The sequence below is a fragment of the Seriola lalandi genome, unplaced genomic scaffold, assembly GCF_002814215.2.
Source record: "Seriola lalandi dorsalis isolate HSWRI2012SDOR001 ecotype SW California unplaced genomic scaffold, Sedor1 jcf7180002053530, whole genome shotgun sequence".
NCBI classification, from domain to species: Eukaryota; Metazoa; Chordata; class Actinopteri; order Carangiformes; family Carangidae; genus Seriola; species Seriola lalandi.
This window is the reverse complement of record NW_019524083.1, coordinates 26565-29733: the sequence shown is the minus strand read 5'-3', so window position 1 is coordinate 29733 and position 3169 is coordinate 26565. Positions and strand designations below refer to the sequence as shown.

General features: G+C 40.6%; 1 protein-coding gene across 1 annotated transcript in view; it reads left to right on the top strand.

Moving 5' to 3' along the window:
• Positions 1 to 3169, top strand: part of LOC111651198 (protein-glutamine gamma-glutamyltransferase 5-like) — a 15207-nt gene that overhangs the window by 3866 nt on the left and 8172 nt on the right. The window contains exons 5-6 of the mRNA XM_087172623.1: positions 566 to 694; positions 1634 to 1811. Coding sequence (XP_087028749.1) covers positions 566 to 694; positions 1634 to 1811 — 307 coding nt within the window. The remainder of the gene's footprint in view (positions 1 to 565; positions 695 to 1633; positions 1812 to 3169) is intronic.

Here is a 3169-nt window from a genome sequence, read left to right as displayed (position 1 = left end):
TTCAACCCCTGGTGTCCAGGTACATCACCTGTTTACCTGGGACTGCTGTGACATCACTGTCTGTTACTTCTCATGCTTTAAAAACATGTTGCTGATGACCTTTGACCTCAGTCACACCTTGACTCTCTCTCCTGCAGACGACTGGGTGTTTCTGCCTGATGAGCGGGAACGTCAGGAGTACGTGATGAACGAACAGGGAATCATCTACAGAGGAAGTGGAAGATACATATCACCTTGTTACTGGGACTACGCACAGGTACACACACACACACACAGAAACACACACACACACACACACACACACACACACACACACACCAAATAATTGAAAGACTTTAAAATCTCGTTAATTCAGAAAAAAGATGATTTTTTTTGGAAAAGTTTACAGTAAAAATAATTATAGTAAATAAAAAATCTCATTAATTCAGAAATGGTTTCTTAAAAAAGAAAAACTCTCAGTGCTTTAAATGTGACACCTGAGGTGTCCAGTGGTCACCGGCTGATCTCATCTCAAAGCTTCAGTTGTGGTTAAACGTCACCGTGTTGATCGGTGTCTCTGTCCCAGTTTGAGGACGACATGGTGAAGATCTGTATGAAGATGCTGGACATGAACCGTAAACACTTGTGGGACCCAGCTGACGACGTCTCCGCTCGCTGTAACCCCATCTACGTCGGGCGTGTAGTCAGCGCCATGGTAGGTCACGACCTCTGCATCTTTATCTCCAAACCTGTTTTTGTGACATCGATGAGCTGATGTTTCTGACTGTTAAAACCAGAAGCTGCAGTTCCTCTAACGGCCACTAGAGTCTGGCTCCAACAGTGAGTCAGTCCCCATAGACTCCCATGTTAAAATAAACATGTTTACAGCAGAAATAAACATGTTTACAGCCTGGTACTGGTAGTTTGTTAACCAGCTAATTAGCCAACAAATGGATTAGCCATGGGCTAGCCTTCGAGCAACACTCCCTGATGGCCAGCTTTGCTAACAGTGCTAATGGGAATGTATGCTTCACACACACCCCTCTCCTTTGACCTTGTTTGAATTAGCTGAGAGTTCGGGGCGGAGTCAGACACTGCCAAGATGGCGACGGTAGAGCAGCTCACTCTGAGCTTCAGAGACCTATGGGTGATGTCACAGAGGCGAAGTCCATCTTTATTTACAGTCGGTAGCAAATGTTAGCATGCTAACACGTTAAACTAATATGATGGACGTGCTAAACAATATATCTGCGTAGCATCTGTATGTTAGCATTGTTGTTGCGAGCAGGTTAGCTCGTTTAAAATCTTTTTGGCTACTGCAAAGTTAGAAACTAATAACTGTTTATTATTTCATAACCATCACATCTGAACTTATAAATATTAGTAAATCATTTATAATGTAATAATCCAGGCTGGTTTAACAATATGTTATTGATGAAAAGCTTCTACCATCAGAATGCTGAATAACTTGACACTGTTGGTCTGTTCAAATAAACTTGTTGAACTTGTGCCACAAAAGAGGAGAAGAAGAAGAAGTTTTCAAAATATAAACAAAGACTTAACAGACATTTTTAATATCAAGGCGAATACGTCTGAGTTCACGTCTGCCACAGTAAAACGATCACATGAATCTCATTGGTCTGTTTTCTGTCAGATCAACTGCGCAGACGACCGTGGCGTCCTGCAGGGGAACTGGAGCGGCTCGTTTGGCGGCGGGGTCCCGCCCACTCACTGGAGCGGCAGCCATGCCATTCTCAAAAGGTGGTACAACTCTAACTGCCGCCCGGTCAGGTACGGCCAGTGCTGGGTGTTCGCCGGAGTGATGTGTTCAGGTAACGTCTGACTCTACAGCTTCTCACCTGGAACAAAACTGTTTGATATATATTCATGTTCAGTGGCTGCAGCTTCTCACGGAAAGAAAGTTTCTTTTTCAAGTTTTAATTAACATAATTAATTATGATAATTATCTCATTAATTCAGAAAAACAGATGAATTTTTTTTCTCAAGTCAACGCCATAACGCCTCTGTCGCTTCTTTTTTTAATTTATTTTTTATTTCTGTGTATTTATTTTTATTGTTTTCATAACAAAGAAAGAAAAAACAAAAAACAAAAAAACAAATACATGTTAACAGTAGTTGGTGGTGCTACACAGAACAGTACAGATGTTTGACAGAGGTTTTTGACATGCGACAAACAGGACATAGGACATTGGTAATGGCTCAGTGACAGATTTTAAAAAAGACTTCCTCTTTATCAGACATAATGTACCTGATTTTCTCCAAGTCTAATACATTTCCCAACTCTCTCAGCCACATTTCAAATGTAGGAGACCTCTCACATTTCCAAGATTGCAAAATTAATTTTTTGGGCTAACAGTGTTGAGAGGGAGATAGCCTTAGCTTCACAACCACTTTTCACACTCTCTGGGTTGGCCACCCCAAACAACCTGGTGAATGGGTCTGGGTCACATGGATGATTAAAGGTCAAACAAGGAGCCCCAGAATGATTGTAGCTTATGACATGACAAAATAAGTGGGATAGTGTTCCTTCTTCACTTCGACACTTAATACATTAGGATGACACATCTGGAAATATGTTTTGCAACCTGGAGGGAGAATAGTGAAGTCTATGTACTACCTTGAATTGTATCAGATTATGTCTTGCATTGATTGAGCTATCATGGATGTTCTTAATACAATTCTCCCACATCTCATCTTTCCCAATCCAATTCTCTCCCCCAAGCCTCTTTAAATGGGTCTGACAATGTGTTATTCACATTCTGTATGATCCTGTCGCTTCTTAATTAAAAATCAGTAAATATTATTATTATTCAAATAATTCATAACACACATTATCTTTAGTTGCAGCTTCAATTAAATGTTTTGCCCTTAAAACTTTAATTTGATTGGTTGAAAACACATTTTCCATCGGTGTAAACAAAAGGAGTAAAAATGATTTAGAGAATCCGTTCCCTTCAGCCACAAACATCATGTTGTAACAGCCAGATCAGAGCAGGACAACAATAGAACATGTTTTAACACCTCAGGAAAACACATCATCCGACTCATCATGTCGACGCTGATCACATGACTGAAGTCTATTAATAACAGCTGCCTCTCTCACACTGAGGTGTGTTTGCAGTGACGCAGCGTTGACTGACGGTTCAGAGAGAAAAGCTTTTGTGAAACA